Below are 23,134 nucleotides of genomic sequence, written 5' to 3' on the forward strand. Positions count from 1 at the left end.
GATGCAGTGTATTAAGTTAGTATGTAGTTAACCAAAGTGGGATGGCAGAAATAACGATACATACTGCGGAGAGACACTGTTCCCTCATACCTCACTCTGTGATGTAGCCAATGGACAGGCAAGGAGGATTATTGAGCCTGATCAATGGATACTTTGATGCTAGGAATTCCAAATATGAGAGAATTCCTAGAAAAGCCTTAGATTTTGCATAATTTCCCTCTCATTTTCTTTACCACTACATACTTTGCTTTGTAGACAACCATATAGAAGTCTGAGGGGAGACCTTATCTCTCTCTACAACTACCTCAAATAAGGTTGGGGTGAGGGGGGGTGTTGGTCTCTTCTCCCAAGTCACTAGTGATGGGACAAGAGGAGATGGCCTCAAGCTGCATCAGAGGAGGTTTAGGCTAAATATTAGGAAAAATTTCTTCACTGAAAGAGTGGCCAGTCATTGGAAGAGGCTGCCCAGAGAGGTGGTGAAGTCACCATCCCTGGAGGTGTTAAAAAAATGTGTGGGCGTGGCACTTTGGACATGGTTTAGGAGGCGTGGTGGTGTTGGGCTGATGGTTGGATCTGATGATCCTAAAGGTCTTTTCCAACCTTAATGATTCTATCAATCTATATACATGTTGCTGCCTAATAATTAAACAAGCTACCAGTACACTTATTTTGCATGTCCACAACAGCCCTTTGCCTCCTAATGAAACATAACAGCACTGAGCCAGAATTTTTCCGTGGGACAGAAAGAAACACAGGGATAAACAGCAACAACTCTAAATCAATGTATTTCAAGAAACAGGGTACACTGCAATGTAGACTTAAGTATGAAAGCTGTTAGTTATCAAATTAAGACATCAAATATATTATGAAGCAGTATATACATACAATGGTGGGGAAAAAAGGACTTGATGCATACTGTCATCTGTTCAGCTTCTTTGGAACCATCAAGGAAGAGAGAATAATATATCTAGAAAAGCTACATAATTCCTTTACACCCCAAACAGCTTTCTAGGTGCTTTTTTTTTTTCCCATGAGCATGTCTCATGGCTCAACAAGTCTTAAAATTTTTGCAGGGATCACTTTTAATTATGGGACCGCATTCTACCTTAGACGTTCAAGTAAGTTTTATGTCAGGTAGTTATTTCCATTAAAAGGCATTTTCAGTTTGGTCTGTTTAGCTTTAGTGAGGTAGTTCTGGCTTCGTCCAAGGCAATTTTGAGCTTCTGTTTGTCTTTTTCCACTATTGTTCCCCAAGACAAAACTGAAATCTGTTACTTTGTAGCCTGTAAAAATCATGTAGTGTTTTCTAGCTTACCTAAGTAGAACACTACATAATAACAGTCTGAGAAAATAGTACTTCCTAAATAGATATGCTCTGAAGTTTCAACAACACTTTGCTGAAAAATCAAGTGGAATGTACTTGGAACAAATTGTCCTCCACCATCTTCTTTCCTTGGGGGAAGTGGTAAGCGCTTCTTTTTCATGCATTTATTTCTTGAATACATACATGTTTGGACAAATAAATGAAGATCCTGTTGTGATACTGACAGTCTTTTGGTCTTCTGTAGTGCTCTTACCACAAAATTGATGAAGAACTTCTCTGAGCTAACAGTGCTATTTGCATTCTGCCTGCCCATATTGCACATATTCCACTGTCACTTGCAAAATAATGTAAACCAAAAGACTTTATCTATGCTTCATCTTCGTCAGGCAAACAAAGCACTTTTAGGAACTTTGATTCTGAGATTTACACATAAAGTTATTGGGAGCTCTAACTTATGAACTAGGAGGACACTGTCTACAAGTACATTTCAGTCTGGACCCAGAAATGTCCATGGTCTGTCAGTTTTGATTCCATTTGTTGAGATCTAAATCTGGGTATCTTAGCTGTCAGAGTATTTTGTCTTAGATACCAGTCACAATTTTGTCTGTGATAGAAGGCTCAGTTTTCTGTCACTTCAGGAATTTGACCATTTGGTCACTGAAGGAAAGAAGGAAAACAAAGCTCTGAAAATAAAGTCTGTCCTCTTATGCACGTAGTGACTAGTTGCAGCTTGTAGAAGCCTGTGTTTGCAGAAGGATAATGCAGCTGAACTTCAGGTTTTTACACTACCATGTACTGTAACATTAAGCTCCAAGTCCCTACAATGCTATAGATAGGTATGTACACAGAAATCCAGAAGTCTAGCTTGGTTCTTTGTTCTGAAAGGCACAGAAGAGCCAGTCCTGGTAACTCTTACTTAGATAAATAACTTGATAATTAACCAGACAATTAACCCATTAAAACCAGAATGCCTTAGACCACTCAGCTGTTCTAATCTTTCTGCAAGCATTGATATAATATTCTTCTATCCAGGTTAGGAAGCATAACTCTGAATGGGGAGGGAGTTACATGGGTAAATAACTGGGGGGATGATGGGCTCAGAGGTTAGCGGCTAATGGGTCATTCTCTACCTTGAGGTAACAAGCAGACCACAGGCGTCTACTCTGACATCTGTCCTGTTTAACGTCTTTAGCAATGACTTGAGGAGGCAATGCAGCGGACTCTTGTGAAATTTGTGAGTGAGGTTAATGGTGGGGTGGGGAAGGGTGGGGATGTGCTTAAGGGAAGGGCTGCCATCTAAAGAGACCTAGAAAGGTTGAAGGAATGGGGCAACCAGAATTTTATAAAATTCAGCAAGGACAAATATAAAATCCTGCACCAGTTAAGAAAATTCTTTGCAAGAATACAGGCTGAGAAACAACTCTGGAGAAAAGGATGTGGGTGTCTTGGTAGGCAGCACACTCAACATGAGCCAGCAGCATGCCCAAGCAGCAAAAGCTGCCAACAGTATTGTTGGCTGTAATGACAGGAGCACAGCAAGTAGCAAGAGGGGAAAGATTATTCCCCTTTACTTGACACTCATTAGACCACATGTAGAATACTGCATCTGGTTTTGGGACCCCAGTAAAAGAAAGACATAGATAAACAGGAGCAGATTCAGCAGACTGCTGCTCTAAGGCAGACACTCCAGTCCTTTAATTCTTTCAGTTGCCCATTACTAGACTTGTCCAATATTTCCATATCTCTCCTAAACTGGGAAGCCCAGCACTGGACACAGTACTGCAGATGTGGCCTCACCACTGAGAGGAAGGGAAGGATCACTTATCCTGCTGCCTGTCCTTTTCCAAACACAGCCCAAGGTACTCTTGGCCTTCTTTGCCAGAGTTTACGTTGCTGGCTTATGATCAGCTTGTCCACAAAAACCGCCAAGTCCTTTCCAGGAAGGCTACTTTCCAGCCAGTCCTACCCCAGCTTGTACTAGGTTAATCCTCACCAGGTGCAGGACTTGGCATTTTCCTTTGCTGAATGTCAGGAGATTTCTGTTGATACACTTTTCCAGCCTGTCAAGGTCTCTCTGAATGGCAGCACAACCATCCCCCCTGTTTTGTGTCATCTGCAAACTTGCTGAGGGTGCTATCACATCATCCATGTTGTTAATGAAGATGTTAAAAAGTGTCGGTGTCAGTATGCACCACAGGGTACACTAGTAGTAACTGGCATCCATCTGGACTTCATACCACTGATTACACTCGTTCAAGCATGTGTAGTTCAGACAGTCTCAATCCACCTCACTGTCCGCTTATATAGTCCATATCCATTATCAATGTGGATGTTACAGGAGACAGTGTTGAAAGTCCTGCACAAGCCAAGACCACAAATATCAACTGTCTTTCCCTTACCCACTGAGCTTGTCATTCCATTGCAGAAGGCTATGAGGTTCTCAGGCATGATTTTACCCTTCACAAATATGTGCTGACTACTCCTAATCACCTTGTTCTTACTAGGTCTGGAAATGGCTTCCACAGTTATGTGCTCCCACACCTTCCCAGGGACTGAGGTGAGCTGATCAGCCTGCAGTTCCCCAGAGCCTGCTCCTTGCCCTTGTTGATATTAGGAGTTCCATTGGTTTCCTTCCCATCCTCAGGAGCCTCTCCTCATCACCAGTATCTTCCAAAGGTAATCAGGAGTCCTATGTCAGTGACATCAGCCAGGTTGATGGGCCCTCATGGATGCATCCCATCAGGTCCCATGGACATGCATATGTCCATCTGGTTTCAATGTTCCCTCATCCAGTCCTCCTCAATGGAGAGTAAATTTTCATTGCTCCTGACTTTTCCAGTGGGCTCAGGGTCTCAGTTTCCTGAAGGGAAATCCTACAAGCAAAAAGTGAGGCAAAGAATACATTCGGTATCTTGGCTGTTTCCATGCCCCTGTCACCAGGTTCCTTGCCCATTCAGCAGCAGGTCCACATTTTCTCTAGTCTTCTTTTGCTGCTGGTATACCTGTAGAAGCCCTTTTTGTTGTTCTTCACATCTCTCGCTAGATTTAATTCCACATGGGCTTTGGCTTTCCTGACCTCATTACTGTACTCTCAGACAGTGTCTCTATATTTCTGCCATGCCACCTAAGCCTGTTTCCACCTCTTGTGTACTTCCTTTCATTGTTTCAGTTAAGTCATATGAAATATCACCAGAGATGAATCAGAGCTTGGATGCCACACTGAAATAGTTCTGAAACAGTTTTGCAGTAAATGGTGGTTATGGGCTATTCGGAATATCCACACAACATAGCTAATGCTTATAGGAAACTTTGAAGTCTGTCTTGGAGCAATATTCTTTTCTGTCAAGAGTCATCAACTTACCCTTTAGCAGGCAGAACAAAATTAAAATTATTTCTAGGAGGGTTCTGTTCTCCTTGAGTTAGGTAATATGTATGCCTTTTAGGAAGGGAAGTGGATAAAAAAATGCAGTGAGCAATGACCATGCAATATAATGCCCTCTTAGTCACTGACCACCAGAAAGTACAGAGAAAGTCAAAAGCTCTATTCAGCTTTCCAAAGAAGCAGAGTCAGACTTTGTGACTATGCATGGAACTGTGATTTCACAGTTTAGAGAAAGATATGCCACAAATAGGACTGGAAGTTAATGCTACCTGAGAAGTTATAAATTACTACAGTAGGAACTGATCACAGCAAAAAGTGGATTCACTGGCAGCAGTGAAGGTAGACCCAGAGTCATAAGACCATGGAGATTCCCAAGAGTAGATTCAACTGACCAAAGCCCATTCTTTTTAATATTCTATCTTCTGTACTGAAAATTAAGTAAAAGACCACAAATTACAGTGCAGTTCAAATTAAAATCTCATCACTGAACCACTATTACCAGCTTCAGGCCTCCATCAATTGAATGTTTGGAATGAAAAAATGCTTGAGTGCCTCCAGAAAACCTGGTTCTTCTCAGAACCCCCGAGAAAAACTTGATTCGGACCCTGGTTCTTCTCAGATTGGACTGTAAGACAGATGTTTAAAATACTTCAGCTTTTTGGCAGGACACATTCAGCCCAATCTGTTGCTTTTCCAAGGTTTTCTCATCAGAAGGGATCCTGAAAAATACATCTGTTGTTTCACAAAACTCATATGCAAATACATTAAAATTAGGGTTTTCTCATAGAATCATAGACAGTCCTGAGTTGTAAGGGACCCACAAGGATCATCAAGTCCAACTCCTTTCCCTGCACAGGACAACACCAAATTCACACCATATCTCTGAGGGCGTCGTCCAAGTGCTTCTTGAATATTGTTAGGCTTGGCACGGTGACTACCTCCCTGGGGAGCCTGTTCCAGTGCTCCACCATCCTCTGGGTGAAGAACCTTTTCCTAATATCCAACCTGTACCTCCCCTGGCACATCTTCCTGCCATTCCCTCGGGTCCTGTCACTGGTGACCAGAGAGAAGAGATCAGTACCTGCCCCTCCTCCCCTTGTGAGGAAGCTGCAGATGGCGATGAGGTCTCCCCTCAGTCTCCTCTTCTCCAGGCTGAACAAACAAAGTGACTTTAGCAGCCTCTCATATGGTTTCTCCTCTAAACCCTTCACCAATGTCATGGCCCTCCTCTGGACACTCTCTACTAGCTTTATATCCTTAATGAACTGTAGTGCCCAAAACTGCACACAGTACTCGAGGTGAGGCCACACCAGCGCAGAGTAGAGTGGGACAATCACCTCCCTCGACCGGCTGCAATACAGTGCTTGATGCACCCAAGGACTCATTTGGCCCTCTTGGCTGCCAGGGAGCACTGTTGGCTCATGTTCTACTTGCCATCAACCAGAACCCCCGGGTCCCTCTCTGCAGAGCTGCTCTCCAGCCTCTCATTCCCCAGTCTGCATGTTCATTCAGGGTTGCCGTGCCCCAGGTGCAAAATCCAGCACTTGCCCTTGTTAAACTTCATGCAGGTGGTGATTGCCCAGCCCGCCAGTCTGTCCAGATCCCTCTGCAGGGCCTCTTTGCTCTCAAGAGTGTCAACAGCTCCTCCTAATTTTGTCTTCAGCAAACTTATTTAGTATTCCTTCCAGTCCTGCATCCAAGTCATTTATGAAGACATTAAAGAGTACTGGCCCCAAGGTGGATCCCTGAGGAACCCCGGTAGTGACTGGCCTCCAGCCCAATGTAACCCCATTTACTATGACCCTTTGAGCCTGACCCATCAGCCAATTGCTCGCCCGCTGCATTACGTGTTTATCCAGCTGCATGCTGACATTGTGTCCAGAAGGAGTGAGACGTAGTGTGGAAAGCTTTACTGAAATCCAAAAAGATCACATCAAATGGCTTCCCTTGGTCAACTAGCTGGTTAACTTTGTCATAGAAGGAAATCAAGTTTGTTAGGCAGGACTTTCCCCTCATGAACCCATGCTGGCTGGGACCAATGACTGCGTTGTCTTTCAGGTGTTTTTCAATAACTCCCAGAATAATCTTCTCCATAATTTTGCCAGCCACAGAAGTGAGACTGACGGGCCTATAGTTACTGGAGTCATTCCTGTTGTCCTTCTTGAAGACTGGGACAACATTTGCCAGCTTCCAGAGCTAGGACCTCTCCAGATTCCCAAGAGCACTGAAAAATCGTTGAGAGAGGTCTCACTATGACATCAGCCAGCTCTTTAAGTACCCTTGAATGAATCTCATCAGGCCCCATATTACTCATTCTTTGGGAGAATTCTACCCGTACTCTACTGTCTGCAATGCCTGTGACTTCTCATGTTTGGGAACGGGAGCTACTAAAGATGGGAAGATTACATGGGTAAAATTCACCACAGTCCAAATTGCTGGATAATTTTATTTTTTTTTTAAATCTGTTGTAATTGTGTGTGTTGGTCAAATGGGAAAAGACTGTTTGGTGACCTAGAAATAGCGGTGGTAAACGTCATCCTCTCTTAAATAGATAACATTAATGACATCAGAAATAAAGCAATCAGATTTCACCAAACTGCACAATTCACTGTCTTTCTAGCCAAGGCACACTGTATAAATTGGCAAGGCTACTGCATGAATTTGGTCAAATGTGAGATATCACTATGAGAAAAAACAAACCAATCCACAGATCAGACACCAAAGAAAAGGGGAAGAAATCAGAGCCAAAGGGAAGGCAGCCTCCAAAACAAGTGTTTGATTTGGAAATTAACATGTTAGAATAACAAATAAGTTCTTTGGAACCCTTTGAATATCCCAGACAGAAATACTGCAATCAAGTCTTCCCTTCTGCTGCTCATTTATTGAAATGGCAGCTTGCAGTTGAAATCTATATTTGTGTTTGTTCACCTGCTTGAACCAAAAAAGCCAAGGCTATTCTTATGCACAGCATAAATCACTCTATTCTGCTAACTACTCCTAGCAACGTAAAGCAGTATTTCTTGCTCTCTCCAGTCATCCATTCACTTCTATAGCAAGAAACAGTAGTTCAATATCTAACACTAGATTATCAGGGTCAGGCATTGTCCTTAACATATAAGAAATTAATCACAATTAAAACACATAAATTAAATTGATGCTTGTTTGCAGGTACTACCAGAAGTACCTGGAGTACCAGGAACTAGCAGTTTTTACACAGCAGAAGCTGCATAGGACACAGATTGAGTAACAGAGCTATACTACAAGGCTGTGGGAAATCTGTGAGTGGGCATGGTAGTGCACAAAAAGATGTATATGTATTTAAATACTCAGGAGATCACTAGGACTTCTTTCAAGAAATTAATATTGTTGCATTGTCTACAGCTGAGTCAGAATAACATAGGAAGGAAGTATTCAAGTATGGCCCTTCCCAGCAGAGCAGGTGCTTCACACACCCTTTAGTGGCAAATGCAGGCACAATTGAGATTTTAAGTACTATTCAGATCATGGAAACAGCTGCTCACTGCAGACTTCCAGTGTGACCAAGATGCCTTCATGAAGAAATGAAGAGAGCCACTATAATGCTATATCCACTCCAACTGGTTTCTCCTTATGAGGCCTCAAAAAAGGCAAAAAAAAAAAAGTCTTCTGTTGCCTATTAGAGTAGCTTAGCAAAAAGGTAGTTTATTGTCCGAAAGAATTAGCATGTAGAGGGTGTTACACAGAAAACTAATCCTTTTAGAAAAGTGACAAAATGGAACAAATTTGCTAAATCAGGTTTGTTCTACTCATGTTATCAATCTCTTCATCTACTCATACAGATGACCTTGACTGAACCCAACTGATTTTCTATAGTAAATTAACTATGATTTGCATGGAAAAGCATTTTATCAACTATGAAATCTGGCTCAGCTCCACATTAAAAACATGCACAACAGCTGGTAACAGGCTGAAGAAGTCTCTGAAAGATATGCAGTGGCTTATTCAATTTAGACTCAAGCGCAGTTTGATGATGTCCAAATGCTCAGTCTGGTACAAGAGGATATAGTGCCATCCAAGTTATCTTTACGAAATGCTGCACTCCATACAGACCAGCATTACTGTAATCACGTTCTGCTTAGGAAAGAATAGACTGAGCCATCCCTATCCCCATGTCGGTGTGATTGTACGCATTTAACACTCAAAGCACATACAGTAATGACTTGATAGAAACAAGTTTTTAAATGTATATACATATTCATTTACACTCATTAAATTGGTTCATTGTCAAGACAAATGCAGGCTAGCTGTTTGTATGAATCACACCAGTTGATCAACAGCCAATGAAAGTCAATAATTCAGGTTCCTCACTTAAACTCAGCAGGTCATGAGTGCAAAGTTTATGGCAACATCCTAATGACAGCCATTCTGTGTACAGAAAGCCAAGGAAAGAGACAAATATTTACTTTATGTAAACTATTGCTGAGCATGTTACTTAGGGCAAGAAAGCACTGTTCAGCTTGGCTAATAATAAAACCCAGATGTCAATGAGAAATTTTAAAGCTCCTTTTAGAGCACATAAACATAATACAAACTGAGGAACCACATTCATTTAAACAAATTTTTTTTCTACTTTTTTTTAAAGGCATGCATTGGTTTGAATGTGAAGAATTGAAAACCACTGATAACTGCCTAGATGGCCTGGAAGAAAAAAATATGGCTTCTGCAAGAAGCTAGAGCACGTCATAGGGAGGACTCTATTATTCAAACTTCACCAGGGTTAGCATTCAGACTTTATAACTTTAGTTCTGACTACTATCTAGGGACTAGCATGTTCAGGACTGCGTTCTGAGCACCTTCTATTCACTAACTTGATTTGGGGTTGAAGATGCAAAGCAATATGGAAGAAGCAGCCAGGGTAATCAATGCATATCAAGATATATTATCAGGCATAATTAAAGGCCAAGTCCATGCACCGTAAGGCAATACCAGATAGAATAAGACAGACTCTTATGTACAGGTAGACGCGTGCTTAATTGTCATTTGAACAAAGGAGAAGCGATGAAGTAATTTGTTAAGACAACCACATATCTTTAAGTCTCCCACACAAACCCAAGCAGAATAGGTACTATATTTGCACAATTTTCATGAATACAGGAGAAAATCTGCAAAAATGCTCCATGGTTCAAATGACACTGTATTTGGGTGAAGGGGAAGAAGGCATATTATTCCTTACCTTTTCATACCTGTGCAATGCTAGCTGCAGTGAAAGGGACTAAAATCTTCCAACCAAGTTAGTAAAAATTCAGAATTCTAACTCACAGGAACTGTTGAGATTTCAGAACTCCTGTTCAGTTTCACTCTAAAGCAAGATCCAAGTATTTCTTAAGAGTTGTGGTGAAATAATGACCAAATCCCGTCAATTTACAGAACATTCAACAGAATTCTAAAATTCTGAATGAAATATTTCAGTTTTTAGAAATTCTGTCACAAAACATAGCTTAAGCTACAAATTACATAACAGATGTCAAACTTCTTTTTAACAAGTTAACAAGCTGTCATTTTGATTAAGAAGGGCTTTCAGCTGGTACTGTGAATTAGTAACTCATTATTTTAAATACAAGGTTTTAAATACTCTAGTTGCCTGTCCCATTTTACAATGAAAGCAGTACTCAGACATTCTAGGACTTGGAAAAGAAAGCAACACTTCTAATGAAACAAAAGTCCCAACATCACACAAGTTCACTAAAAAGTTAAACTAAAACCCAGAAGTTCTCAAACGATTTCAAAGACTGCCATCTGAATTTTCCCCCTACACATTCCTACCATCCTTTCAGTGTGTTTCCTCCTTCTTATGGACAGTAGGAACTGTCAATAATTATACAGTTTCCTCAAGAAGACCAAGACTTGGTCAAAACACTTTTCCTGATAGGAAACTTATAAAATTTTCCTAACTAATCTAATATCTCTCATAAAGACGTGGCAGAGCTCAAACCTGCTGGAGAGCTGCTGAATCTTTTTATCTGCACCCTCCACCCCGCTCTGCAATTTGGTGCTCCCCTGGGAAAACAAGATGACAAGAAGGATATAGCTGCGTAATTACATACCAGTAAGCAAATTCGCTAGACTTCATTGAAGAGGTTGTTTGATTGGTTAAGGCAAAGACTACAAACTTTTCCCCTCTAAACTCTCTGAGGGTTACTGATTTGTCTGCAGGTTTGTAAAAAATAAGTTACTCCTTCCCCATCCCTCAGTGAACACTTGAACCCATGAGCAATTTTCTTGACATTATTTACCAACTCAAGAACATCTCAAGGTATATGTTTCCTTTTGCATATAGCCTATACAAGGCACCTGCACTGTTCCTCTAAACCATGTTTACTCATTTCCAGTTCCTCTTATATAAAAAGGAATTTAGAGATACAAATTTGTGCCACAGAAAGAGAGAGCAGCAATATTCAGTGGGCTAGGGAATCCTGGAAAGAAGTAACCTTAAAGGAGGCAGTAACAAAATGGATACAGAATAAAGTGTAAGTTTAGCAGCAAAAGGCCTGAATACCAGAGGGTGAATTCATCTCCCCGTGTCTCCAAACATTTTCAATTTAAATACACGATTTATTTCTGTGCACTCTGTTACTAAAAGGAACTGTGGGAAGGGAAAAAGAGGTTATTTCTGCAATAGTTGGGCTAAAAGATTTGAAGTATATACCTTTTCACTCTTCAGTAGTTCTCTCAGGAAGAATTTATATTGTTTGTGTATTTGCAGCACCAGAAACAAAGGAAGATTATTCCTGCTTCTAGCACTCAACACCTGATTTCAGGAGATGAAAACATTCAAACCAAGCATCAGGAAAATATTGCTTATAACATAGTCTGATGTGTAGAATAGAAAGCATGAGATCCCTATTACATCAGGCACTTAAAAATCAGATGTAAAAGAATTTAACAAACGTTTGGGAACAGGAACTTTTAACAGACAAAGAAGTAGGGAAGAGTATTAGGCTAGGGCAGTCGTGCAGGAACACATTCCCAGAACAGTCTCCAAGTCCCCAGTGATCTAAGGAGACTTGCATAATCCTACTTGATCTTCATTCATGGTAAGGTTAGGAGTCCTTCCAGCAGTAATAAGAATCTGCACAGGAAGAAACTGTCCTCTATCAATAGTGGTTATCTTTCCTACTTCTGACTTCTGATCTGGCTTTCACAGGATAGGGTATTTAAAGAACCAAAGCATCAGGTAATAGAAACTGGTATAGATCCACAAAAAAAAGAAGTTATGCATCAAATAAATATTTATTATTTTTATCACTGTCCTTGTAGTCTTAATGATCTTCTGCTTATTAACTTTTATGTGCCAAAATTTGGTTCTCTCCTGTCCAGATCTCACTCACTGTCATTCATCAGCTCAAGAAAAATATTTTTGCTTGATGCAACAGATTTATCTCCATTTGCTATGCAGTATATTGTATTTCTGTCACTATTTAGACATATATTAACATTTTCCTTCTTCTAATAGCTGGTTCTAGTTTGTTTCCTTAGTTAATTATCTGTAATACAGTGTTACATATTGCTTATCTGCACTTACATACGTTTGTGATAACTTATCTGTGGCTTTTTCTCCTATTGAAGTATCTACCTAGAGCTTTGTCTCTTAGGTGCACCATCTCTTCTATGGCAGTGTCAGTTAAAAAGGAAACATTCTGAGTAGCATTAAAGTCTTCATATGCAGTATCTACTTCCATTCAATAATCTATAATGCTCCTATCACATAGTTATCTAGGGATCATTTGCATAACAAATGCAGACTATTTTTTATAAGATAGTTTAAAAAACTATTTCTGAGATAAATATCATGGCTCATAATGGAAAAATAATATATGAAGCTTTTTAACTTTTCTCAAAAGTACATGTAAATTTTAAAATCAATGTTCTCTTTCTTAAGTTAAATTTGAGGCTACATCTTCCAGAGATGTCAAGGGATTTGGCTCTTTTACAAGAACATTTGATCTGCAATTACAGAAAGACTTCACTGGAAGTCCATAAAGGCTAGGCTGGTAAAACTAAACATTTAACTCAAGAGATCTGAAAATCACAATTTACTCAGACACTTAACAGGAGAAATCCCTATGCACTGCAACAAGCATCACATCTCTGTCTCTGCATTCACACCGTGACGTTCCTGATATCTCCAGAGTGACTTATACATCTATCCTAATTGCTTTCTGCTATCTTCCTCTGATGTGATACACCCCAAAATATTCAGTATTCTCTATTTCTTTGAAGGACTTTCAAAGATAATTACACTCTGAAAAATATTGAGAGAGCCAGCATGATAGGCTGCCTTACAGCTGGGGAACCAACGTATTTATTTTCCCTTTTCCAGAATGAATGGCAATTTAAACTATTAGCTTGCAGCAGCTTCCCTATACTAATAAGCAGCAGAGAAAATGAAGATCTGAAATGTAGAGCCTCTTTCCATATTAGGAAAGTGTATCTTAAAATTAACCCTTACTCTCAATTTATAGACATGATCTGGAGAAGTCTTACCTTCTATGATCTCAGCTGCTGAACCAGCATGGATTGACAAGCCAAAGAGCAGTAGCAGCAAGTCCCAGGTCCACCAGGCATGCCTGGAGCAGGTGTGCCAAAAAAAAGAGGGGTGGGGGGTGGGAAAGAATGAGACCAAACAGTGTAATACAGAAGCACAAGGGGAAAAAAAGAAAAAGTAAAATGTAGAAGTGAGAGTTCTTACCATGAGAGCATTTTTTGAGAGTCAGTTGAAAGACCTCAAGTGAGGAAAAAGTTCAGTGCACATGAGTTTTACCCTTATGAAAATAAGAAGTTAATAAAAACTGGAGCCTGCTGTTTCTCCTCCAACGTTCAGACACAAGTGGAACAAAGGCAGCTCTCAGGCTCTCTGTGTGACTCACTGCAATTCAGTGCTCCAGCTCTGAAATCTGACTCCGTGTAGACTTTCCTGTCAGACCACTGCCGAAAACTTCCTACTTTATTTATGGAAGGACACCCCTTACTGCTGTACATCACCCCAACCTTGTCATTATCCAGTCTTGTCTTTAACTACTGTGTACCCTAACAGATAGTAGCACAGCTTCTCCAACTTCACCTCCTCCCCCCCCCGCCCACTCATAACCTCCACTTTCTTGTCCAATAAAACAGGACCTCCAACATCCTTCCATCCAGCAATGTATAGCCAATGATGCACATTCTTATATGGACTAGGACATTTCTCTGGCCATTTTAACCAAACTTTAACAAGAGCAAGTTTTAAAATATAAGTAGGACAGAGCAGTCACGGATAAATTGCAACATACACCTGGGAGCTGTACTGTCTTACAGATTTCTGTCACCTACAGAGACATTTCGAATTACACCCTTTTTCCTGACAAATTCTCTAAGTCTAATACTCCTATTTACAAAGATTTACACCCTGCATGTAGATTCAGTGTGTATCTATCTCAGCAGCTCTATATACTTGTGTCTGCTATAGAGATCCTGTGGCTAAGCATTTCTAATAGTTTCCATTAAAAGTGTTATTTCACTCCTCCCTTCTAACTTCATGAAAAGCCTTTTTTCCACATGTAGTTCTTCAAAGCCAGTTCTTGCTCAAGGAAGAATTTTTTGAAAAATAAGCTTGATATTAACCAGACAATATTTAAGTAATGAGATTTTTAACAAAGACTCTAGTTCTCACTTTTTGACTGGGACAGGAAGGAGCCTGGCAAGCATTGCATGTGGGAAGAGATCAGAGGGCTCTTGGTAGATCTAGGCTGGAAGGTGCTGAAGATCACTTTAGGAGATTCAAAACTGAAAATGGATTCACCTAGGATAGGGTGCAGGGGACAGACAGGAGTAAAGTTTTTTGCAGTAACGAAAGGACAATCCCAAGCATGAACAGAATTAAGAATTTCATTGCACCGTGAATAAAATGCTTGAGTTTTGGACAGTTTGATTTGTTGATTGTTTTGGGGGAGATTTGGTGGTGGGTGGGTTATTTATTTATTTATATTAAATAAGAAAATACAGAGGTTAGGGCTTTAAAATCTAGAATCTTGATCCTGCCACAGACTCCCTGTTTAGGTTAGAAACCACAACAGGTCAGCTCTCTTCAGGTATATTTTTGGCTAAGTCACAGACCAGCATTATTCGCTATCTAGCTTCTGCTTAATGACAAGGAAGCAAGAGATCAAACTATCTTTTAATCAACTTTCTTATTACAAACACACACTGTTTTATCTTCTTCAGAGGACCGAGGACCAAGGACTCCGCTTTTGCTCTTCCACAGTACTATATCAGGGCTGAAAAATGTTTCATCACTTACCCTTTCTACATGAGGCTGTCAGCTCTTCCACTCTCCTTGAAGTTTCTCTGTGGTTATCACCACCAGCAGCACTGCTTATGGGAACAGTGTTTGAAACATTTGTGCAAATCATACACCAAAAGCATTTATTTTATGCCTTTATCTAGGATGCTAGACATATGTTTTCCCAGCAGAAAATACTGGGGTTTTACGTGTTCTTGTAAAAAGTATTTATTTACAAGCCCGGCTTACTTTTCCATTTTTTTTCAGGTAATCTTTAGCAATAGCTACCAAGAGCTATTATTAGTCCTGTCAAACTATTTTTTAACTCAGTTCCTTCTTCCAATAGTAATTCTTCTATCTCTCTATACATAAAATGTCAGAGGCTTATCTGCATAATGCCTCCTGCTGCAGTATAGTTTTTGTCTGGTGTATATGGCCAAAACATATGTCTGCTTTGATGCCCTACAGTAGACTAACATATCTGAGACAAATGTATGATCAGACTCCAGATTTATAAAATTTATATGACCATTAAGGATTTTTTACAGTATAAGCTGCAAAATTTTCATTAGAAATAACATTTCTTCTATTGTTTACAATTTGATGGATTTTTCCTCTGATTTTAGAAAAACCCATAGAACCCTTATAGACGATCATGTTGCTGAGAGAGTCTTTAGTTTCTGCTGGATATTTTAACATGGATGTCTGGCCAATGCTGAATATTTTTAGTGCTGCTGGATAAAGGAAAACAAAGCAAAGCATGTTCTTGACCTCTGCATTCCGTTAGTTTTAAATGGACAGCAGTTGAGGAGTCTCTAAATACAAAGAGTTCATTACCCCCACTCCTGTAGGTCCTTGAGATTTCTTGAGTTTCTAGTGTTCATTTGTAGTCCTAACAATTACAGAATATTAACAGGCTCCCTATATCTGCTCTATCCATGTCTATCCCCACACGGGCAGTGACATTTGTACACATTCACTCAGTTTTAACCTTGCTGTTTGTCTCTTCAAACACAGCAGGACTCCTTTGAATTAGGATATAAGTGCTTTCCTTCAGTACTGTCTCCAGCTGTCTTCAGCTAAGTTGGAGCTTTCCTGCTGGTTAAAAATCTCCATTTTCCAGGCAGAAGTTTTGTTTATTTTCCTCAGCTCTGTCAACCAATTTCATTCCTTAAGATTTGAAATGGCAGACTACAATTCTGCTGTTGCAATTCTTGCTCATTCACTGAGTTAGCCTGGCTGAGTGTTCTTATATTCCTGAGTATCTCTGTGTTAAGAAGTTCATTTTTTTCCTCCTGACTGCAACACAGATTTCTTGGCTGCACATTTCTAGCCTCTATAATCACAGGATTTAAGAAGCATAAGAATATTCTTGTGCAAGATTAGTGTTGGAGAAACAGTATGCACCAAGGCCTGAGTGAGATAAGAACCATGCTAAAACATAATAAAATATTTCTTTTTTGTTTAGACTCTCCTCAGCATATATAAATGTTTGACATTCACAATATCCTCTGGCAAGGAGGCTCACTGCTCAGTTGATAAAGAAGTCTCTGATGCTTTGTTTTCTGCTTGGGTCCCACTGATGGTGTTTGATATTTTCAAGTTCTTGTACTGAATAGGGATCACCTATTCACTGTCCATTCTGTTTTCTCTGTGCTCTTTGTGATTTCAGAAGCCTCTTTTCTATACTCCTTCCACTTGTCTGGTTTCTGAACAGAGTGTGAATTTTCTTGGTCATTTCTTATACTGTAACCATTCCACACCTCCAGTTATCTTTTCAGCTTTTCTTGGAGTTTCTGTGTTCTAGTACATCACTTTTGCTCTTTGCTGCACACAGTACAAATAATCCCAAGGTTTCTTTAGTGACATAGCAATGTTCTCAGTATTTTTCCTGATGAGGAACACAACTGGTGTACTTTTTTGACTGCAGCAGAGATTACATTTTCATGGAACTCTCACTCGTAAGCTCAACAATTTGCATCTAAGAGATCATTTTATGTGTAATTAGGATCTCTCCTCCCTTTCTCAATAAATTTATAACAAATGCTAGAAATTAATTTAATCTACCATTTGATTCTCCAGTTTTTCACTCTTAGAAGATCCATTTGTAATTCTTTAAAATCTGCTCCTGTCCTTATTAAAAAAAAACAACCCTCATATCATCAGCAAATTTGACTGCACAGCAGTCATGAAACTGCTTGCCCGCACTGGATAAGGCAGGCAGTGCAAATCTCTAGAACTGCAGCAGGACCCTCCTCTACTACAAGGTCTGACTGCATATTCCTCAACTTTTGCCTCTCTTAAGCAATTGTTCATGCACAGATCTCGCTTCTTGTGGCTTGGCTTCCTGAAAAGCTACAGTCTGTCATTCTGAGTACATCATTTAAGTGATGAATTGCTGCATCCACAAACTCTGAATGACTTTTTGGCTTTGAATATCATCAGCTAACTGCTACTAAACAGCTACTTTCACAGTGGTTTGATAATACACTTTCACAGTCATAACAAATGCTTCAGTACTCTCTTTTCCTGCTTTTTCCTCCTTTAAACAAGGTACCTTTGAAAAAAAAAGAGCCTATAAATGCTGTTTTTAATATATACTTATGAAGGAATAAAAGTATACATTTATGTACCTGAAGACAAGCCTCTACCATACCCTACAGAAGGGTACAAATTAAGGTTACAGAGGCAAAGAACTTTGACATTTTCTAGCTCTTTAGTGCTTCATTTCACATAATATGAACTTTTTTGCCTCCTCTACCCCTCCCTCACAGTAGTATAAAAAGCATTGGAAAAAATGTTAAATCTTTCACACAGCTGGGCCTGGATGGCAAAGAAGGCAAAGAGGAATCAGGGACCTGAAGCTTGCAATGGAAACCCTAGGAAGAAAGGAACTTCGCATCAATACTTACATATGAAGGTGTTTTTTAAAAGGGAAGAGACCAGGCCTGTTAGGCACACAGGTGGCTATGAGGAAAATCAGACTAGTGGGCAGGATGGGTAAATACTACAGAGAAAAGTGTGCAAAAGGAAGAATAAGGGTGAGTGAAAAGCCTGGAACAGGAAGTTAGCAAGAGGTGAGGAAAAAGCTAAGAGCACTGAAAGCCAGTTACAAAGCAAAGGGAAAGGGAAGTCTGGGTATGTTACCTGACACTAGGTGGCAAGGAAACCAAGAATAAATGTTTAGACATATGTATTTCCCCTCTACAAACTCTGACTCAGTCTTTTGCTAGGCATCATCACTAGAAGAGGAAAAACACTGTGATACTTCAGCTATAAGCAAGCATCCATGAAACCTACTAGCAAAGCAGGTCTTGTGCAATACTCAAGAGGTGTATACTGCAAATCAGGATATTTCACTACTTCTGATGGCACACGCACGTGTCAGTATGCCTCTAACAAATTTTAAGTTTGTGTTCTAAAATGCAAAATCTTTAGAGCTAATAATCAATTATTTGACAGGGTCACAAAAATTACCGTTTCTGGAAATGGCTGAACTGTTTCTTATGAAGTTTATGGTGTTGGCATGAGACACAAAGTCAGAATTCAAAATGGTCAGTGTTCAGAAACTGAACAAGCAATTCAAAGTACTCAACACAGCCTGTGGGACAACTGTAAAACCAAGCATAAATGGATGTTCTGCTTGTAATTTAAACTTACTTGCATGTCAACACTGATCCTATTGCTATATTAAATTAATTTATCATTAGCAGAAGGGTACATAGTTTTAAAGCATATTTTAAAAATAAGTCTTAACTATATTAAGTACATGCATTGCACTGAAAGGCTCCATTCAGACTAAATGTCATACATTCCTTTTATATGAATAAACCCAGAAAGAATTATATGCAGCACTTTTGCTGCCTGTCTCCACATTCAGCTGCACTGAAGAAACACTTTATCCTACACACACACACGGCCTACCACAGGGTATAGAAAGTAAAAATCTTCATCAGAATCCCTCTCCGCATTCTGTGCAAGCTAACTTGACTCAAATATTTTCCTTTTAAAGATATTTATAGAGCTTGACCCAAGGAGTGACCTCACTGACTACTTTTTACACTGTCTAGAGATAAACTTGTAAAAAGCATTCTCTCTTACACTGGGACAAACCTCTTGTCCCACTGGTTTATACGAAGTAGGTGTTTTCAGAAAAGTAAAATCCTACTTTGTAAGCTAACCACAAGTTGATGAAAATGCCAAATCTTTAATTACCTTTAGATTATTGTCTCAAATTCCTACTTTGTAAATCATCACGATGACATGGACAAGACCGATAATCCATCTTCAGAGGTAAAAGGAGCACAAGTACTTTGCTTAGATAAAGGTTAAAAAGCTGGCCTTATTGAAAAAGGTTTATAGATGCCTGCAGTGTGGGGATTTTACCCAACATACTTGCCCTAAATATACATTTAGATCAAGATAATGATCAGCATGAAACCTGGTATTTACACCATGTGCATGATAGCAAAGAACACAGCAACATTTTTTTTTTCGGGATCCAGTTGTTACACTCAGAATCTTGTTTATGAGTAAAGAGGCAGCATGCCTGTTTTAAACTGTGATAAATAAATACAAGAATTTTGGGGGAGAGAGGATCCACCTCAATAAGCAGGGCAAAGTCATCTTTGCCACCAGGATGGATGACCTGGGAAGAAGGGATTTAAATTAGGAATGACAGTGGAGGAACAGAGTTACCAGCAGCCCTGTGAGGGAGGGATGAAAAGGGTTGATGAGCAAGGGGATGATGGAGAATCGGATGATGTGTCAGAATGGAAACACAAATTCAGCAAAACAAGGCTTAAGCGGGATCATCTCCAGCACTTGCATGTAAGCAAGGCAACATTATTGGAAAAACCCAAACCTTTGCTGGAAAATCAGGATTCTGGAGTGCCTCTCTGAAGTGCATGCACACTAACATACAAAGCATGGGGAATAAACATGATGAGATAGCGACCTGTGTGCAGCTGCAGGGCTACAATCTTGTTGGAATCACAGCAACATGGTGGGATGGCTTACAGGTCATTCCTGTTGCCAGCAGGTTGAGGGAGGTGATCCTTCCCCTCTGCTCCGCACTGGTGAGATCACACCTACAGTACCGTGTCCAGTTCTGGGCTCCCCAGTCCAAGACACATGGACATACAGGAGAAAGTCCAACAAATAGCCACAAAGATGATTAAGGGACAGAAGCATCTCTCCTATGAGGAAGGCTGAGAGAGCTACAACTGTTCAGCCTGGAAAAGAGAAGGCTCAGGAGGATCTTACCAACGTATATAAAAATCTGAAGGGAGGGTGAAAAGAGGTCAAAGCCAGGCTGTTTTCTATGGTGCCCAATGACAGAACAGGAAACACTTCTGAGGTGACTGAGCGCTGTCACAATTTGGTCAGGGAGGTTGTTGTGTCTCTATCCTTGGAGATATTCAAAAGCCATCCAGACAGATATAGTCCTGGGCAGCCTACTCCAGCCTACTCCTACCTGAGCAGGAGTGTTGAACAAGATGACGTCCAGAGGTCCCTTCCCACCTCAACTATCTGTGACTCTGAGATTGCTAGTACAATGGAAGTTTATTTAACAGTATAATTCAAGGATCACCATTAGTCTTCATCAAATTATTGCAAAAAAACAATCAATAATAAAGTAGCTAGAGTACTTATATACAGGACAAAATGCAATACTAGCAATAATATAATTAAAAATTTCACACATACACACATTTCTTAGCTTCTATCCCTTTGCTGTTGTTATGCTCACTCCTACATTGCTCCTTTGGGTCCTAATATTGCTGGTTTCACTCTGGTGTTGGCCAAGTCTTACAGCACATTGTCAACATCTGGAGTCCTTTACTGGGAGGAATACTATATTCATGCTGATTGTTTCTTCCTCCTCTCTCCTAAGATACATTTGCTTTGAATTTAGGACTTTTTAAAACTTTTAAATAAAGTCCAGGACATAAAAAAATGAAAATAAGATATAGAGTAAAATGAAGAACTATTCAGAAAAAAAAAAAGCCATCACATATTTAGCTGAAATGTCCAAATAATAGATGTGGAATCACAGAAGTTCCCGATCTCATTAAGTTTAACAGGCACAGTTCTCACCAGGTGTTAGTGGAAAAATGTCAGTCAGGAAAGGCCACTGTATGATGATCTCAGTATGATGGCTGCATTTGCTGGCAGGCTGATCCAATCATGTTCAGTGCTGTAGAAAATATATTTCTGATGAGCATCAAACTTTACTTCCAAAGTGACAAACACTCATTTTACAGGGAGGCAGCTTTATCTGCTGACACAAAGCATCAATGTCACAAAGATCTTTGAAATAGATTTCTCTTCCCTCTTCAAATGTCCTTTACCCAATAGCTCAATTACCATTACATTATATATATGGTGTTCCTTAGGGCTGAGTTTTAGGGCCAGTCTTTTTTAATATCTCTATCAATGATCTGGATGAGAGGGCTGAGTGCGCCCTCAGTAAGTTTGCAGATGACACCAAATTGGACAGCAGTGTTGATCTGCTCAAGGGTAGGAAGGCTCTACAGAGGGACCTGGACAGGCTGGAGCCATGGGTCGAGGACATCTGTATGAGGTTTAACAAGGCCAAGTGCCAGGTCCTGCCCTTGGGTCACAACAACCCCATGCAATGCTACAGGCTTGGGGAAGAGTGGCTGGAAAGCTGCCTGGCAGAGAAGGACTTGGGAGTGTTGGTTGCCAGCCGGCTCAGCATGAGCCAGCTGTGTGCCCAGGGAGCCAAGAAGGCCAACAGCATCCTGGCTTGCAGCAGGAATAGTGTGGCCAGCAGGAGCAGGGCAGTGATCGTGCCCCTGAACTTAGCACTGGTGAGGCTGCACCTTGAATACTGTGTTTAGTTTTGGGCCCCTCACTACAAGAGGGACATTGAGTTGCTGGAGCGTGTCCAGAGAAGGGCAACAAAGCTGGTGAAGGGTCTAGAGAACAAGTCTTCTGAGGAGTGGCTGAGGGAGCTGGGGTTGTTTAGCCTGGAGAAGAGGAGGTTGAGGGGAGACCTTATTGCTCTCTACAACTACCTGAAAGGAGGCCGTAGTGAGGTGGGTGTTGGTCTCTTCTCCCAAGTTACCAGTGACAGGACGAGAGGAAATGGCCTCAAGCTGCGTCAGGGGAGGTTCGGGTTGTGTATTAGGAAAAATTTCTTTACTGAAGTAGTGGTCTGGCCATTGGATGAGGCTGCTCAGAGACGTGGCGGAGTCCCAATCGCTGGAGGTGTTAAAAAAACATGTAGACGTGGCACTTTGGGACATGGTTTAGGAGGCATGGTGGTGTTGGGTTGATGATTGGACTTGATGATCTTAGAGGTCTTTTCCAACCTTAATGATTCTATCATTCTATGATTCTATGATTCCTTAGAGAAAATTAAGGCATCCAACTGTCTTAAAGTTGGAGGATATTTGCAATGATTAGGAGAATTATTTATACCCAAAAGCAGAAAAAATCAAAGCATTTTCAAATAATTTTTATGTCTTAAGTTTTACATTTCAGTTTGCAGAATGCAAATTTTTCTTCAAGAATAATTTTCTCTGAGATTATCATTTGTCAATGAACTTCCAAAATAAGGACACTACATGACCACCTTAGTCCGGCATTATATTTTAGCAGATAAATGTGTTCTTCACTCTTATTCCAGTATGTCTGTTCCTGCTTTATCAGTGTATTTTCGGAAAAAGTTTTTGAAGTGGCTACTTGCATGCAATTTTGTGAACTGTTCTCCCTCTCTTCTCAAAATACAGTAAATTCTGCTTTCATACTGCCTATCCTCTCATTACAAATAATGATTTTTTTTTCTTCTGATCACTTTCTGGCTGACACCTCTGGAATGCCTGTTCAGGATAAGGTAGCAGAGGTTAAAAATGAAAGTTGCCCACAGGTAGTGAGCCTGCTAATTAAGGGAGCAGGGGAAAGAATAGCTAGGCATTTAAGTACCACAAAAAGGAAACACACAATACCAGCAGGACGGAAAGTCTGTTTATGCTGTCTGTTACTGTTACAGGATAGCTACCACCCACAGTTAGGGGACAGAAATAAACACATGACCCATGTGCTTGACTCTTTTTTCAAAATTTAAAATAGGGTTAGTTATACATCCTAAGAATAAGATGTG

At 40.2% G+C, this 23,134-nt stretch overlaps 1 protein-coding gene across 6 annotated transcripts in view; it reads right to left on the minus strand.

The window, feature by feature from the left end:
- The window catches only part of COL15A1 (collagen type XV alpha 1 chain), a 163,026-nt gene extending 149,226 nt beyond the window's left edge, over positions 1-13,800 (minus strand). For all 6 annotated transcript variants that reach the window (XM_064443767.1, XM_064443771.1, XM_064443770.1 and 3 more), the window contains exons 1-2: positions 13,435-13,800; positions 13,230-13,312 (exon numbers count right to left, since the gene is read on the minus strand). In XM_064443767.1, coding sequence (XP_064299837.1) covers positions 13,230-13,312; positions 13,435-13,445 — 94 coding nt within the window. In that variant the 5' untranslated portion in view covers positions 13,446-13,800. The remainder of the gene's footprint in view (positions 1-13,229; positions 13,313-13,434) is intronic.
- Between the last annotated feature and the right edge of the window lie 9,334 nt (positions 13,801-23,134).

Source organism: Phalacrocorax carbo, chromosome 2 (genome assembly GCF_963921805.1).
Source record: "Phalacrocorax carbo chromosome 2, bPhaCar2.1, whole genome shotgun sequence".
NCBI lineage: Eukaryota > Metazoa > Chordata > Aves > Suliformes > Phalacrocoracidae > Phalacrocorax > Phalacrocorax carbo.